The following is a 16,462-nucleotide window of genomic DNA, read 5'->3' on the forward strand; positions in this document are numbered from 1 at the left end:
ACTTGCTGTTAGCCAATTCACTTTCTCGTACCAGGAGAGCTGAAAGGAATGAGTATTATTCCCTACCTTTTTCACCAAGTCAATTTGAGGCGTTGGTCTACCCTGCTCTTTAATTTTAATTTTTTCCTCGAAAGGAAGACTGGCAAATGGCTTCGCCAAAATTAAATCAGCAATGCTTGGCATCCGTGCGCAGCTTTCTTGCTAGCTGACTAGCCCCCTCAAGTTCAAGTTCAGTCACTCAAATAAACGAAATTTCTGGAACCAAGATAGCAAACTTGACAACACTATATTTACACTTTATTTACAATGAAAATATATACAAACTAAAAAAGCTGGTAGAAACCGTATGTAATGAATGAAATCGAAATGTAAGCTGATCTCTTACAATACACCACAGCACTCGCGAATCCGCATGGGACTGAACTGAGATTCACCGCTGCCTGTCTATAGTTGAAACGAGCTGTCAATCAAAGAAAATATCCAGCCGCTTTCACCAATCACCAGTCTCCTCGCAGAAAGCTTTGCCATATCCCGCCCATGTGAGGCTCGGAGTCCGTGGGCGGGCATTTTCGCAGTATTTGTCCAATAACCGTCTTGCATTTTGAGATTGAAAAGCGCAGAGCTCCCAAATGCCATTGAAGTCCACTGAGGCTGGGACTCCGTGAGACTCCGTGGGCGGGCGTTTTCGCAGTATTTGTCCAATAATCGTCTTGCATTTTGAGATTGAAAAGCGCAGAGCTCCCAAATGCCATTGAAGTGCACTGAGGCTGGGCTGCATCGCGCTGTCACGAGGGGGAAAAACTCACGCACACGTTAAAGTTATAAGGGAATGATTTCGCACTGTAGTGGGTTGAGCACATATATTTCTATGATTCTGGATCTGAAATAGCAATGTTATAAGGTCGGCTATAACATAAGCCTAGCGCAATTCATCCTACACGATGTTCGTCATTTTAGAGGAGGCTGAGCCTCCCTCGTTGTCTTAGAGCAATCGCCCGTGCTGCATAGTCCAGGCATAGCTGGACTGTGCATCACATGCTGCCCATATTTTGATACCGTATTTGGCCGGTTTGCTCGGCCTGTACTGTCTGAAGGACAGCGCCCACGAAATGCAACCAGACATTCATCCACAGTCACATGCAGGCCTGGATTGTAAAGAAAGGGTAATCGCTGAACCCACTTGTCCCATACATCCCGTATTGCTGCGAGTTTGTCACACTCTTGGCGGCACGGTGGTGTCGTGGTTAGCACTGTTGCCTCACAGCAAGAAGGTTCCGGGTTTGAACCCAGTGGCCGGCGAGGGCCTTTCTGTGTGGAGTTTGCACGTTCTCCCTGTGTCTGCGTGGGTTTCCCCCACAATCCAAAGACATGCAGTTAGGTTGATGTGGGGCGGCCTTGAGCTGAAGTGCCCTTGAGCAAGGTACCGAACCCCTGACTGCTCCCCGGGTACTCTGGGCTGCTCTGGGTGTGTGCGCATGTTCACTGTTTCAGATGGGTTAAATGCAGAAGATAAATTTCACTGTGCATGTGACAAAGGTTCTCTTTTCTTCTCTCGTCGACCCTGCCTTGTTTCTCTGTCATCAAAGCATACGACACAGGAGAAAACATTGAATGTGTTGAGACACAGTGGATGGAAATATTGCTTTTCCAGTGTCAGCAGCCCAAAGGCTCGCTGTTGCTTCGCCTTTTGGCTTGTACACTCCTGCCAAAATGAGCAACCCAATGTAGGCTTGCAAGTGGGTCACATACACGTCTTTCCAACTGTCCCCATACACACGCCTCTCCTCTAAATTTGTCATCTCAAGTAGGTCCTTTTCGACTGATGGGGTTATGAAGAGCTCAAATGCTGATTTTGTGTCTTGGACATGGCTGACAGCGTATCTGGTGGGGCCTGGAACTATTTTGATGACATTAGTAGCACCAAGTCTACCCTGTTGTTCAAGTGGGGAGACGGACCATAATAACTCTCCATTTTTGGAAGGTAGTGCATTTGCTGGTGGTTGAGAGACAACAGGAGGGTCAACACTGAGGGTCTCATTCTCATCAGAGGAGGATGCCTCAATCAGGGTCCTCCTCAACATCATCTGTCTCAGACACATTTTCCTCTATGTCAGTTTCATGGTCAAAGACATGTGACAACACATCATTGACAAAACCTTTCCTTAGAGGTCATTTTCAGTTGAGAGGGAGCAGAAAGAAAGAGCGCCAAGAGAAGTGGTTTAGAAGGATGCTGTGCAAGCTTTTATATGCTTACTTCACACAACAGAGGTGGAGCATCAATATTTTTTGGCGGGAACCATATTTTCCCGCCCCCACAGCATGGGAAATATCAAATTTCTCATGAGAATTATGTTTTCCCCTCCCCCATGTCATGTGAACTATCGGTGGTTCTCGCACTACTACAGTTATGGTTACGTTAGGGCCCTAAAGCCTTTGAAGATGATAAAATTGCATGTTATAGTGACCTCAGTATCATCCAAAACAAATGTGTGTAAAATGTTGATATTTCTTGTATATTTTATATAGCTAAAACAGCCTGGGGTCAAATTGACCCCAAAGAACACCCATGCGTACAGGAAATTGAAAACATGTATTAATTTTATGTTTACGCAGTTGCCCCCATTAAATTAGGAAAAGTCATAAAATATGAAGCAAAAAAAAAAAAAAAAGATATATATTTAGAGACGTTAAACATTGAATGGGGTCAAATTGACCTCAAAGATAATAGGAGGGTTAAGGAGCACAGACCAAAAAACAAAAGCACACACAGGCAACTTCATCCAAATGGTCTTTATTTTGTGTAAAGTCTTTACATTTATGCCACCAGTGCAGAAGCCGTGGAGGATTCGCTGCGGATAAAAACAACAATGTGAGGATTAGAGGATGAAAAATGGAGAGAATTCACATACACAAAGAAAAAAAAGTGTAATAAGTACCATATTTTCTGGACTATAGAGCGCACCTGTATATAAGCCGCATCCGCTCTATTTAAAAAAAAAAAAAAAAAAAAAGATATACAAGCCGCACCGGGCTATAAGCCGCAGATATCTATGTTGAAAAATTAGATATTTACTGCATGTACAGAACGATTTTGTACTGTAAATGTACATGTATGTACCTGAACAGATTCTTTCCAAACAGTGCCTTTTAACACGGCAGCAACTTTGCTGATTAAAACGGAACAGAACCAAGAGAAAATAACCGGTATTTATTTACCTTCATTTCTCCTGTGTTTGAAACCACAAGTCACTTTAATCATCTTCGCTGGATTTGAAAATAATTACCAGTTAGCAATTTGTCGTGCGTGTTCTATCTGCTAAAGATCTGCTAATTCTTCTTTGCATTGATTTTTCGTCTATCTTATTTTTGATTCTACTTCCGGTTAGAGCGCCCCTAGCGGTGGAAGAAAAATCCAGGGAATAGCCGCACCTTTGTATAAGCCGCATGGTTCAAAACCTAGGAAAAAAGTAGCGGCTTATAGTCCAGAAAATACGGTAAACCAAAGGTTTGTATGAAGGGGACTGGCAGCGCTGGCACCAACGAGCCAAACTGCTAATTTACCTCCAGGTTTTAATCTCACACATCAGAAATATCCCACACCTTACAGGAGAAGAGCGAGACAATGAAATGTGTTAAATAAATAAAGTAATACTTACTACTTCCAGTTGGGAGCGAGAACTCTCTTGGTCTTGTAGTAACGAGCCAGCCTGTGGATTCTGCTCTCAACAAGAATCAGGCGGAATTTGGCGTCTTTGTCCTGCAAACACACACCCGAGAAGATTTATAAATCATATCAAAGAGGTTATGAACACTGTAGAGACTTGGGAATTCTTAACAATCTGGGATTATTAACCAACAGAAGCACAGAGCACCATCACATCATGATGGCTTTCACTTTGGACGGGTGAATGAAGGGCAGACATGAATAAAATCACATCTAACATTCACACGGTCAAAATATCCGAGTCTGGTTATAGATCCTTTAAATATTCTGCTGCAAAATTATCCAACAGTCTGGATTCTATAGTTATAAACCAAGTGTGTTAAATCATTTTGCTCAAACTATCGGTTCTCATCTCATAGATAACTAAACTTCCCAATGTACTCAAACCTCCAAGTTATTATAATTCACACCATTTCATCAAGTTTCCATAGTCAATACAAATCATAGCAAGTTTTAATATTTTATCCACATTTTATTTATTCTATATATTTGCCATTCATAGCGTTCATGCAAGTGTCAGCTTTTGAAACTCTGCACCTTAAAGTTCCACAATATCTGAAGGTTACAAAATTTGTTTAATGTATACAAAAATTAACAGTGAATGAGGAAAGAAACGTAATCAAAATGTTATACATTTTACAACCTTAAATTAGATACATTTCAGTTTTTTTTTTATTTGATTTGTCCAACCAGCCTCTTATATATATATAAAAAAAAAAACCTTTTCAAAACTTATTATAAAAATGCTGCAATGGCTTCCAAAAGCGTACAGCAATATAATTCATCACCACAAATGTTTATATTGCATTCTTCCATGCAAAAAATTGACTTCTCCAGATGTTCAGCTGAATTCTGATTGGTCAGGTGTTGGTTAGCATCCAATAAAATTACCTATGATATTTATCGTTTCTATAGCAACAGCTCATTCACAGGGATTTATACAGCTGACGGTTCACTGATAAAAGGATTAAAGTGTGTGATGTTCATTTATCAGTGATTGAAGGAGTTTCCAGTGTCAGGGGAATTTACACTGGAGTAGGGCTGCACGATTATGGAAAAAATGATAATCATGATTATCTTGATCAAAATTGTAATCGCGATTATTAATCACGATTATTCTTGATGTTAGGGAAATCACTTAAATTTTATTTCACTATATTCAAACAAACAATATGAACAGCTTTCAGTGCAGAATGAAATTTAAAAGAGAAATTCTGATTTCCAAATGACAAATAAATGAAATTTATCCAAGAAATTACCAAAGGATGAAGGAACTGAAAACTCAATTGTAACAATTACATAGCATTATACTGAGGCCTACAAGTTTTTAGCTAGAAAGAGCAGCCTATCAACATGCTCTGGCTTTAAACATGAGCGAAGGCAGGTCACAACATTGCCTCCAGTGCTAAATAGTCTGTTGTTCCGACATAGTTAGCTTTTCTCTCTCACCTCAATCTGCTACCTACTCTCACGCCATCACCCCTTGAAGAAGATACCGCTGCACTGAAGCTCTGCGCACTTGGCCAGTGTTGCCAGATGCTGCTGACGTTTTCCAGCCCAAAATATGTTCAAATCCACCAAAATGCACTTAAAACCGCCCAATCTGGCAACACAGCACTTGGCTTGCTTGCTTATTTAGGCGGAGTAATGAAATCTTACATGCATCGGTGCGCCCCCTAATGGTTTGGCGGAGTATTGGTCAAAAAGTGCTTGATCAGATATACAGCAGAGCTCGCATTTTAAACGGAAATAAATCGCGATTTTCATTTAATTTAATCATGGCAGCCAAAATCGCAATTTTCGATTAAATTCGATTAATTGTGCAGCCCTACACTGGAGCAAAAAAAAAAAAAAAAAAAAACCTGGTGAGGGAATAAATACTGCTCTAACACGGTTAAGCAAAAAATGTGGTTAAACAACTAAATGGATAAAAGTATAACAATTTTTTTTTTATTAAAACCCTGACTAAGATTGCTGTGGTATCAGAGGAATAAAACACCCCAAGATGTGGTTTTAAAGGGAAATAAAGAAAGCTAAGTTGGGAACAGGGTGATCGAGGTTCCCCCCCCCATTTACCTTCCTGTTCCTCTCCAAGTGCTTCCTCACAGCAACAGCCTTCTTGATCAGGTGGTACAGATCCTCAGGCAGATCAGGAGCCAGGCCTTTAGATTTCAGGATCCTGAGGATCTTGTTGCCGGTGACGAAGCGCACCTGAGCAACACCGTGAGAATCCCTGAGGATCACACCTGCAACACAACAGAAAAACAAACACTGATGAGTCTTCGTTTTATAAACACAGTCCCGAGAAACAGTGGCTGGCGTGGAAGCTTCACTCAACACCGCATCTAATATTCAAGGCAGGAATGAGTTTCCTTTGGTATTAAATTTAAACTAAAGTGTCTCGTTTTGTTAGCTTGCATCTTTTTCCAGATTGATCCTGAAATCATTCACAATCCCAAAAGAAATGATCTTCCATCAGGATTACCAGGATAAACCTTTCAAAAGACTTTAATACAATTTTTCCTTTAAATCTCCCCACAACTCCTCTTTAAAAAGGTCCATAAACACCATGATACTTATCAACCATCACAACCTGACATTTCTCCATCACTTATCCAGTCACTCTACACACAAAACCTGTGAGGAACGTACCAATCTGAGAGGGGGTCAGACCCTTCTTGGCCAGCTTGAAGATCTGCTCCTTGACATCATCGGACGTCAGCTTCAGCCACTGAACAGAAAGAAAGGCAAACCATGAGTTTATGTTTAGGATTTTGTGTGAGAGTGAGCGCGAGCACCACAATACAAAGCGACATCTGTTGAAAAATCACAGACAGACGTTTATTCAAACTAAAATGATCAGATGAAGGCCAAGTTTGGCAGAAAACAAGCAATTTTCTTAGAGAAGGAAGAACAATGGTGCATCCAATCTGGATGGAAATAAAATCACAGCTTGTGTAAAATAGGAAGTTACCCCCAAGACCTCACATACACTTTGAAGACTTGCTGTCCAAATTAGGACAACTATTTGAAGAAGAAGAAAAAAAAAAAAAAAAAAAACCCACCGCGTTTTGCAATTTAAACATTATGATATTCGGAGGTTTAGCCCCATCTTCAGGGGTCTATGATGGACTATTCTAGATTTCAAAAGAACTGAGCTTTAATGAAAAGTTTGAACATTACGTTTTTGACTGGATTTTTCATTTAACTTCTGTAAACTAAAAGTAGTTGAAGAAACTCTGACTAGCAAGCTGAATCAAATCAAGGATGTGCATGTTTAAATGTATATTAGCTCAACAGAGCAGCTTCAAAGGACATTCTAAAGGTGCGATCATCATTCTAAGAAACATTCCGGTTCACGGGTAATAATTCGGCACGATGTCCAATTTAGTACCGTTTGACATGAATAACTGCCGGCATTAATTTGTCACAATTCTGAATTCTTCTTGTCTTTATGTTGAATTGTATCACATACAAGATGTTAAACAAATAAGAAATAATCCTTGCTCCAAAGTACAATGAAAACCCAAACTGAAGTGCTTCACATCAGGATTTTGTTGCTGACGGGATTAACTTCAACATGCATGTAAATAACAGAATTGAAGCCACTCGTAGTTCAGAACAAGTCACAGAAACATAAGTTTCACAACTACTTGTTATACTTTAGCTTTCGTGGATCTTTCGAAGCTCTAACTTGAATAAAGCAATTTGAAACAGAAGAAATTCTTGGAATGGCTTCTAATGCTTAGTTTACACGTACCCGGGTATGTATAGAAACGGATAACCCCGCCTCTCCGTTTTCAAAAACATCCACGATTACACCAGACCGTTCTCCAAAATATCTGCATTTACATGGATCCGCATAGATACGCAGCTAAGCGCTATTATGAACATGCCAAACATATAGGTGGCAGTTTAAGGAGAAGTATAAAGCCATACTAGAGACAATTCCCCTGTGGGAAATCATGAGTGTGATGCAGTGGCCATAGCAGTCGCTATCGCAGGAGTTGTACTGTACTGTGTGAATGTGTGACTTGCTATGATGCTACAATGCTATGATTATGTGTGTGTTTGAGACAGCAGCCCCTCCCCTCTCTGCTCCCTCACTGCTCCTAGTTGGCATGGTGACGGTCCCAGGGTTTCCCATACATAGACCACTGTGTTGCGCAGTGCCACACAAGGGATTCCTATCGCCACACAGACTTGCGATTTTGAAAAAAAAAAAATAAATCCGTTGCGTATTGCTCCGTTCATTCATAGTGCTCTTTCTTCTTGTTCACGCGCGTGCACAGACAGAGGGGCGTGTACACAGGCCTGCCATTGCCTATTAGGCTAATTAAAAATAACGCAGCCTTCCCGATTCGCCTTCCAACCCCTTATTTTAAAAGGTAGCCTACGTCGTGCTCATGATGAGCTTTATCATAGCCTTCTTGGCTTCATGAAACAGACATCCCCGAGTCAGGCTATAAACCAATTTTGATGCATACAGTAGCAGCTTGACGCGAGGAACCGGCCTTATTGCATTATCCCGTTTAAGTTATTAATAATGGCTTGACATTCACAATAAATAAGGATTTCCCACTAGCCTAAATAAAATGTTATACTCGCGGGGATGCCTAGTTGATGCTATCTGAAGCATAAACTCTGAATCTGAGATGCATCGATTGACCAGCCGCCGATCGGAATAGGCTGATTTTCACGTGATCGGCCATTACTGGCGACCGGGCGGGCAAAATTAAAATACGCCGATTTTCTGCTGATCAAAACTTGTGTATCACAGAGAGATGAAAGTGGAAATACTCGGAATTCGCAACTAAAAAGACTGCAGCTACACTGGCAGCTTGAACATGCTTTCTAGTGCGATTGTGTTGCGCTTGTGCAGAACAGTGTCAGTCCTGCGCGCCTAACGAGCTCCGGCGCGCGCGCCGTTAACGACAATCACTATATTTGGATATCCAAATAGTGATTTTTTTTGTGCCAGATATTGGATGTGAAAAGAAGAATATGTTTGTGGTTGTGTGAATTTCCCATTATGGAATTAATACGTTAACCTATTAGATTTGTACAAAGGTAGACTTTTTTTTTTCTTTGTTTTACAACCTTGGTTGCACTTGATTCCATTGGAAATTACTCTACAAATACACATTTGACAATGATGATAGAATGGCTATGGTATAAGTATGACTGGAAATCATTTTTGTATTTTGATACTGAATGAAGAAATGGGTTGTTCTACAAGGCATAAGTTTTCAGATCTAAATAGGCTTATGAAAGTGTCTTCCATAGCAGTAGGCAAATGATATATGAGGGGGAAGTTGTTTTTGTGCCAGATATTGGATGGGAAAAGAAAAAATGTTTGTGAATTTCCTGTTTCAGGAATTAATATGTTAATACCAAACATGAAGAAAGATTTTACAAAGAACAATGTCTTTCTTTGTTTTCAACCTTTGAGGTGTTGAAAATTTATTACTGAAAATCTGGCAGAATGTTCTATTAAAGAAAGATAAAAAGAAAAAAAAATAGTCTTCGTGTGTGCTGTGAAGTGGTTTGAAAAAAATGAAATCCGAATCAGCCAAAATCGGAATCGGCAGGTCACACTCCATGGAAAATCGGAATCGGCCCAAAAAATTGCAATCGGTGCATCTCTAATCTGAATATTTTAAGAAACATCTTTATTAGCGAAGTTGATAAACCATCACTGCATCACTGATACGCGCGCACACTGGCAGCTGAATTAAATGTTCTGATAGGGCATGCAGGCTTTGCACCAATTAGGGTAATGCTTTTTCATTATTGTTAGTTGCCTTGGTGCTACCTTAAGTGGTTTCTTACATCTAATTATGATATTTTACTTTATTATTTTGTTACATTATACTATTTATTTCATTTTAGTATTGGTTGAGGTAAGTGTTAAGTTCAATGTTTAAAATAAAAACCTCCAGCTTATTTTTTGCAATTTAATCCTTGAATGTCAACTAAAGAATGATTGAAAGATTCGCCACCAAAAAGGCAAAAAACTAAACTTTAACTTCAATTTTGGTGAGTGATTTTCATAAATTTAGAAGACAGGTTTTCCACCAACATCAAGCCCAGCAAACTAATGGCCTGCCCTGTAATGTAAAGTTGGGTCGAGGAATGAAACCAGGCAGGTTTCTGGTAAAAATTGTTTTAGCTGTCTTCTCTTAAAGAACTTAAAAGAATTTAGATTGAACTGAATAATCTCAAATGCTTCTTGTAGCTTTAAAATAGTCCCAGCAGGTGACTCTGAAGAAAAATACTGTGTGTTTGAACACCGCCCGCTGTAAACACTTTGCATACGCCCCAATGACCAACTCCACCGACCGCCACGACACCACCGCGCACAATTCCCTCATCGGTACAGTGGGGCACCACAAATTGCTACCTGGCCTGTGGGAAACACTGCGGTCCTGAACAGGTGCACTGAGTCACACAATCTTGTCAGTTTTTTGCTGATTTTTGCTCAGGAACAGGCCTCGAACAATGACGATTTACTCGAAAACGAAAGGAGCTATTCACAAAATTATTTCACATTGAGCGCTACAAGGCTCCCATGAACACACTGATGTAATTTTTTTGTCCCTAGTGTAAAAAATGTGGACAATAGAGTGAGTTGAAAACAAGTGACATTTCTGATTTTGTAGTAAAATCACTGTCAGGATTATAATGGGAGTCTGTGGGGCTGCGCGCCTGTCCTCTTGTTACTTTCAGGCTTCTCATTCACTGTAAATCCTATCGTTTAGGTAGACACATTGTGTGAATCAAGACCAGTGTGACTCCAACTTTCGAGAAAACTGTAGAGTGAAATTTGTGGCTGAAAACAGTTTTAATGAGAAATTTAGAGCTTTTTTTTTTTCAAGCTGTCTACACTAACTTGCTCACCTCCACTGAAGTGTAACGCCGTAGACACCCATTATAAAGTCTGAATTTCTCCGGAATTGATCATGGTGATTGATCTGTGACTGATCAAAAAGTATATAACCTAGCAAAAAAGTTGAATGCCAGATCCACACAGGAGAATTTTGTCTCCGTTTTAAAGTTTGAATCATGTTTCGAGGTGAAAGCATGCCAGAGCAGCGGATGTTTGAAAAACGTTGAAAATGTGCGATTTTTTTAAATTAATTCCATAGAAATGAATGGGGAAATTTTGCGTGATATCGTAGAATAATGAACAAATTAATAGCAAACCGAGTCCGATCGAGCCGCACGTTTTGATGTATTGTCTGTGTGCGATGTACAGTTATTGGGTTATTAAAATCGAAATTTGTATGGAAGATGAATAAGTTTAAGTAAGAAGAAACACACAGAAGAACAAGAGTTTGCTGTGCTTTGCACTGCAAACTATTAACTCCCTATGGGAGGCAATAGTTTGCAATGCATAGCACTGCATCACTAATTAGCCTATCAGAAACGTGAAAATACAAATGACGTGACAGCGGCGACATTGGTAAGCAGCAAGCCTTTGTCTTGGTGGGAGGAAAAGTGCCTGAAAAACCACGACCCTCCTCGCAGGCCTTCTCCTCATAAAGCAGTTGTAGTCCTATTTGCAAATGTAAACAAACCAAAAGTGTTTGCAAATATGCAAAAAGGATGACCACCCGTGTTGCATCCATGAGACCATCAAAACAAAATATTGAGCGCCTGACGCAAATATTGTTCTGTGACACATATCATGACATGGGGAAAACCTAAAACTCCGTTTTCCACTATTTACACGCAGGCATGAAAACGGAGTTTTCAGAACTCTCCACTTTGCCCGGAGTTTTCAAAGATATCCGTTTTCAGTGACTGAAACCTCCGTTTATGTGTAAATGAGAGGTGCAAACGCATAAATAAATGTGCGTCTTCATAGATACCAGGCTACGTGTAAACAGGGCTTAAAAATCACAGTGTTTTCGCCCCATAGACAAGACCCCTGAGGATAGGGTAAATACACTAATCGATGGGCGGCACGGTGATGTAGTGGTTAGCGCTGTCGCCTCACAGCAAGAAGGTCCGGGTTCGAGCCCTGCGGCCAGCGAGGGCCTTTCTGTGTGAAGTTTGCATGTTCTCCCCGTGTCCGCGTGGGTTTCCTCCGAGTGCTCCGGTTTCCCCCCCAGTCTAAAGACATGCAGGTTAGGTTAACTGGTGACTCTAAATTGGCCGTAGGTGTGAATGTGAGTGTGAATGGTTGTCTGTGTCTATGTGTCAGCCCTGTGACGACCTGGAGACTTGTCCAGGGTGTACCCCGCCTTTCGCCCGTAGTCAGCTGGGATAGGATCCAGCTTGCCTGCGACCCTGTAGAACAGGATAAAGCGGCTAGAGATAATGAGATGAGACACAAATCGATTGTTCTTATTACAGGGAATAAATATTACATTACACTACCATTCAAAAGTTTGGGGTCACTTTGAAATGCCCTTATTTTTGAAAGAAAAGCACTGTTCTTTTCAATGAAGATCACTTTAAACTAATCAGAAATCCACTCTATACATTGCTAATGTGGTAAATGACTATTCTAGCTGCAAATGTCTGGTTTTTGGTGCAATATATAGGTGTATAGAGGCCCATTTCCAGCAACTCTCACTCCAGTGTTCTAATGGTACAATGTGTTTGCTCATTGCCTCAGAAGGCTAATGGATGATTAGAAAACCCTTGTACAATCATGTTAGCACAGCTGAAAACAGTTGAGCTCTTTAGAGAAGCTATAAAACTGACCTTCCTTTGAGCAGATTGAGTTTCTGGAGCATCACATTTGTGGGGTCGATTAAATGCTCAAAATGGCCAGAAAAACGTCTTGACTATATTTTCTATTCATTTTACAACTTATGGTGGGAAATAAAAGTGTGACTTTTCATGGAAAACACAAAGTTGTCTGGGTGACCCCAAACTTTTGAACGGTAGTGTAGATCTAGAGAATAAAGTTTAAGGTTACACGCAAACAATGGCAAGTTACAACTGATGCCAATTATAATCTGATTAATTACTAATGAATACATGAATATTCATCCATGTAGATAAGTGAGGTGTGTTTATGCAGCAGAGAGATGAGTACTTACTGTAGGGACACTGCGTCTGTATGGGAGAGCTGACTGGGACAAGCCCTTACTGCAACACAAACCAGACAGAGTTAAGGGTCTGATCATTTCCCAGCACTAAATATAATCCATAAACTAGATCAGCTTTAAATCAGTCTTATATAATAAAGCTAATAAGCTTCATGAGAGAGTGTGCATGCTAGCTTCTGTTGAATAGCTAGCGACGGCTCATTTAATTATAAACAGCTCAAATTAACTTCCATATTAAAAATACACCTTATATCCACCATGTAAACTGCTCTAGATGTAGATTATGTATTTATATTTCCAAACAAAAGTATTCTTTAAAAATAAATTCATCCTAAAACCGTGCACGAGCTCCAGCCAGCCGCACGCGCGGCCATTACAGCGGCTAACCAGCTAGCTTCACTCCACCGGAAACACCGCGGCGCTCAACCCCGCTTTAAAACTCTCTTCTTTACCCCGGAATTAAACTTCAGGTCTCTAAAGATGTCTTTTTTTTATCTCCGATAAGCTGTATGTTCACACACTTTTAAATTTTTCGTACAAAATCAAACCCTACCCGGGAGCGTGCATGCGACCCATGATGGCGTTCGCGAGAGAGCCGAGAAAGAGAGAACGCAGAACGAGGCTGACAGGAAGTAGAGTGCGCCCAAGCGGAAGTGACGTTTAAATATTGAGACGGAAGAAGAAAAGTTTTTTTTTCTTTTTCTTTCCAAAAACATTCAAAATACAAACAAATAGAGCACCATATATATACAGATCCAAAAAATATCAAAGAAGTAAAACACACACATAGCAATAAAGTAAAAAAATATGAACAAGAAAGGGGCTACTTAACTATCTTTACATATGTTAATCGAGTAAATCAAAGTCATCCAAAAAGGATATAAAATAACCAACATCCTTATTTTCAACTAACTTTAAAGATTTGGCAAAAAGCTTGAGGTCATTCTTCCAGTGTGTAACATAAGGTTTAGTTTAAAAAAAAAACGACATTTGTGAATAAAGTGTTTACCTAAAAGTAGTAAATTATTAATACCATATTCCATTTTGTTATTATTTAAAAACACTCCAAATTTAATTTCTTTAATGGATAAAGGGGCAAACTGAATCCCCCTAGACTGTAGCCAAGCCTGAAAATCAATCCAAAATCTTTGTATTAAATCACATAGAAAGAAAAGATGTTCCAAATCCTCCTCCTCTGTTTCACAAAACACACATTTACCAGTTTCAAATTTAAATTTCTTCTTAAAAAATTCTTTGGTTGGGTAAATTCTATTCAAAATTTTGAACTGTATTTCTTTCGCTTTGAAGGGAATTAGAAAGGAGAGATATTTAGTTCTAATCTTTTTAATTTCTACTGTTTCAAAATCTTTTAATATGTAATCTCTTTTGACAGAATTAGGAAAGCAAATATTTTGTAAGGAACGTCTTAAAAATTTGTTATCGCACTTTTTATTACAAAATTCGACACCTTCAATCCAAAGTTGTCTCAGTCTAGGAGAAATATCAGAGTACACCATATCCTGTTCCACCATAGTTCGGATTGGTACAGGAATAGCCTTTACGATTTGGTTGTATTTTCTTTTTGTACATTGAATCTGAAATTTCTGACAGAAATGACCATGTTGTAAAATCTGTCCATCATTCATAAAGTGAGCAATAGCCCACACACCTTTGGAAAACCATTCCTCAATAAAAATAGATTTTCTATTAACCAATATATACCTATTATTCCACACTGGGCTATTATGAGGGGTAAAATTATGCTTAAATATTATTTTCCAATAAAGGAGGACCTGTAGAAAAGTTTTTTTTTTTGGTAAAGATTTTATCAAGTGAACCCTGTATGGATTGATTTTCAGGCTTGGCTACAGTCTAGGGGGATTCAGTTTGCCCCTTTATCCATTAAAGAAATTAAATTTGGAGTGTTTTTAAATAACAAAATTGAATATGGTATTAATAATTTACTACTTTTAGGTAAACACTTTATTCACAAATGTCGTTTTTTTAAAACTAAACCTTATGTTACACACTGGAAGAATGACCTCAAGCTTTTTGCCAAATCTTTAAAGTTAGTTGAAAATAAGGATGTTGGTTATTTTATATCCTTTTTGGATAACTTTGATTTACTCGATTAACATATGTAAAGATAGTTAAGTAGCCCCTTTCTTGTTCATATTTTTTACTTTATTGCTATGTGTGTGTTTTACTTCTTTGATGTTTTTGGGATCTGTATATATATGGTGCTCTATTTGTTTGTATTTTGAATGTTTCTGGAAATAAAAAAAAACAAAAACCGAAAAAAAGTGAACTCTGTATAAGTTCGTAACTCATGTGTCAAGATGTTAAGGAAAACTCATAACGTGATAAAATGTCATAAAATAAAATTAAAATAAGTGAAATGAAAGAACAAAATGTCCACTGCATACTACACGACAAAGAAAACATATAGCTTTTAAAAAAGAAAGCAAGCACAACTTTATTCATCACACACTTGTGAAATTTCTTCTCTGCATTTAACCCATCTGAAGCAGTGAACACACGCATGCGCACAAACTGTGGGTGGTAAAAGAGAGTAGAAGAGAGCAACTGGACTTGTTTGAAGGTTCTTGAAGACGTTTCGCCTCTCATCCGAAAGGCTTCTTCAGTTCTGTGTGACTAATAGGGAGTATCAGGTATTTATCCTCTCATGGATGAAAAGCAATCCTAAGGTGTCGTTGAGTCCTCCTGTTGGTGTGGGTCACTGGGGGCTGGGTGTGAACCACGGGCGACTGCTCTAAGACAACGAGGGAGGCTCAGCCTCCTCTAAAAATGACGAACATCGTGTAGGATGAATTGCGCTAGGCTTATGTTATAGCCGACCTTATAACATTGCTATTTCAGATCCAGAATCATAGAAATATATGTGCTCAACCCACTACAGTGCGAAATCATTCCATTATAACTTTCCCCAGTTCACCTCATGTGTGCGTGAGTTTTTCCCCCTCGTGACAGCGCGATGCAGCCCAGCCTCAGTGGACTTCAATGGCATTTGGGAGCTCTGCGCTTTCAATATCAAAATGCAAGACGATTATTGGACAAATACTGCGAAAACGCCCGCCCACGGACTCCCAGCCTCACAGTGGGAGGGACATGGCAAAGCTTTCCGCGAGGAGACTGGTGATTGGTGAAAGCGGCCAGATATTTTCTTTGATTGACAGCTTGTTTCAAATATAGACAGGCAGCGGTGAATCTCAGTTCAGTCCCGTGTGAATTCGCAAGTGCTGTGGTGTATTGTAAGAGATCAGCTTACATTTCGATTTCATTCATTACATACAGTTTCTACCAGCTTTTTTAGTTTGTATATATTTTCATTGTAAATAAAGTGTAAATATAGTGTTGTCAAGTTTGCTATCTTGGTTCCAGAAATTTCGTTTATTTGAGTGACTGAACTTGAACTTGAGGGGGCTAGTCAGCTAGCAAGAAAGCTGCGCACGGATGCCAAGCATTGCTGATTTAATTTTGGCGAAGCCATTTGCCAGTCTTCCTTTCGAGGAAAAAATTAAAATTAAAGAGCAGGGTAGACCAACGCCTCAAATTGACTTGGTGAAAAAGGTAGGGAATAATACTCGTTCCTTTCAGCTCTCCTGGTACGAGAAAGTGAATTGGCTAACAGCAAGTGACCCACATCAACAAC

The 16,462-nt window shown here is 39.5% G+C and overlaps 1 protein-coding gene and 1 non-coding gene across 2 annotated transcripts; both read right to left on the minus strand.

Moving 5' to 3' along the window:
- Positions 1 to 2,775: 2,775 nt before the first annotated feature.
- rps13 (ribosomal protein S13) lies at positions 2,776 to 13,426 on the minus strand. Its single transcript, XM_060940788.1, has 6 exons — positions 13,343 to 13,426; positions 12,781 to 12,829; positions 6,377 to 6,455; positions 5,801 to 5,970; positions 3,657 to 3,757; positions 2,776 to 2,849 (listed from the first exon to the last, which is right to left on the minus strand). The coding sequence occupies exons 1-6, from the start codon at positions 13,363 to 13,365 to the stop codon at positions 2,816 to 2,818; spliced, it is 456 nt and encodes a 151-aa protein (XP_060796771.1). The 5' UTR covers positions 13,366 to 13,426; the 3' UTR covers positions 2,776 to 2,815.
- LOC132899802 (small nucleolar RNA SNORA19) lies at positions 3,506 to 3,635 on the minus strand. The gene has a single exon (XR_009656708.1). It is a non-coding gene; the product is annotated as a small nucleolar RNA SNORA19 (small nucleolar RNA).
- Positions 13,427 to 16,462: the final 3,036 nt, after the last annotated feature.

The sequence above is a fragment of the Neoarius graeffei genome, chromosome 15 (assembly GCF_027579695.1).
Source record: "Neoarius graeffei isolate fNeoGra1 chromosome 15, fNeoGra1.pri, whole genome shotgun sequence".
NCBI lineage: Eukaryota > Metazoa > Chordata > Actinopteri > Siluriformes > Ariidae > Neoarius > Neoarius graeffei.